Source organism: Notothenia rossii (assembly GCF_949606895.1).
Source record: "Notothenia rossii genome assembly, chromosome: 2".
Taxonomy (NCBI): Eukaryota; Metazoa; Chordata; class Actinopteri; order Perciformes; family Nototheniidae; genus Notothenia; species Notothenia rossii.
In genome coordinates this window covers 87,954,155-87,955,370 of record NC_136904.1, presented here as the reverse complement: position 1 = coordinate 87,955,370, position 1,216 = coordinate 87,954,155, and the positions used below count along the sequence as shown (strand labels likewise).

At 38.7% G+C, this 1,216-nt stretch overlaps 1 protein-coding gene across 1 annotated transcript in view; it reads left to right on the top strand.

Moving 5' to 3' along the window:
- Positions 1-1,063: 1,063 nt before the first annotated feature.
- Positions 1,064-1,216, top strand: part of vtcn1 (V-set domain containing T cell activation inhibitor 1) — a gene marked incomplete at its 5' end in the record, with an annotated part of 5,624 nt that continues 5,471 nt past the window's right edge. The window contains one exon of the mRNA XM_079665796.1: positions 1,064-1,083. Coding sequence (XP_079521922.1) covers positions 1,064-1,083 — 20 coding nt within the window. The remainder of the gene's footprint in view (positions 1,084-1,216) is intronic.

Sequence of the window (1,216 nt, the reverse complement as noted above, 5' to 3'; positions counted from 1 at the left end):
TCCTTCATTTGAATTATTTAGGAAACCTGATTAACATTCAAACTAATCTGACAAACACACACAGTGCTGAAGTAATTAAGTTCCACTCGACAGGTGTCTGGATGCTACATCTTCGTGCAGATCAGTGTGGCTGGCAGCCAATCAGGGGGAGCCTGCTGCTGTAGAGCTTTGATCTGATTGGCCGGCAGCCAGTGGACAAAGTCTTAGAGCAGAAAGACTCCAAAGGCTGCAGAACATCGAAGCATTCAAATGTCATCATCTCAGGGAGTTAGCAGCCAGTGTGGTGGGCGACCTTTAACGACTTATACACAGAAGACATATTCTCCTGGTGTTTGGTGATGTTTGTTTCAGAGTTTAGGTTTAAAGGGCTGAAAGTAGCAAACAGAGAGACTTACGGAGCAAATAAAGCCCAGTTTGCTCTGTTTTATGATAATGCTCGCCACACAAATTGATTGACAGTAACAACCAGTGGTGGAAGAAGTACTCATGGTAGCAATACCAAAGTGAAAATATACTCTGTTACAAGTACAAGTCCTGCATTCAAAATCGAATTAAGTAAAAGTTCAAAAGTATTGGCATCAAAACATACTTATAGTAACAAAAGTAAAAGTATGCTTTATGGCCCATTTCAGAATAACATATATGCAACTACTGGATAATCAATGATGCATTATTGTGTTAATCTCAGCTGGAAAAGATGGAGGTAATTCAAACTACTAGCTATCCTGCTGCTGGCTTTCTTTACCAATAATTAGATGTTTATTTATTAGTTGATTATATTTTGTTTTAGCTAATCTGTAAAGTAACTAGTAACAGCTGATATCTGTCCTGAATGAACAAACACTCAAGATCCACCAGCAGGGGGAGCAGAGCCATATTGAAGGGTCTGCTTTTAGAGCCTCCTCTCCATCAGTGATGCTGATAATGATGCATCAGAGTAGCCATTAGTCAGCATTTAAAACACCGTGTGGCAATACATGGAACAGAAATAACAGCAGATACCAGTGGGTTAACTCCTGTTTGAGTAATGCTGATATGCAACAATCGTATTGACCATAAAATAATGCTTTTACTAGCCCTGTGGTAAGCACATATTCAGCCTTTTTAAATATATTGTAGGAGCAGTAGTAATGGAATAAGAAGGAGCAGCTACAGTGAGATTAGACAAAACTTAAACCTCTAACTTTTAGGTAAACACAAATTCTTAACTGATATT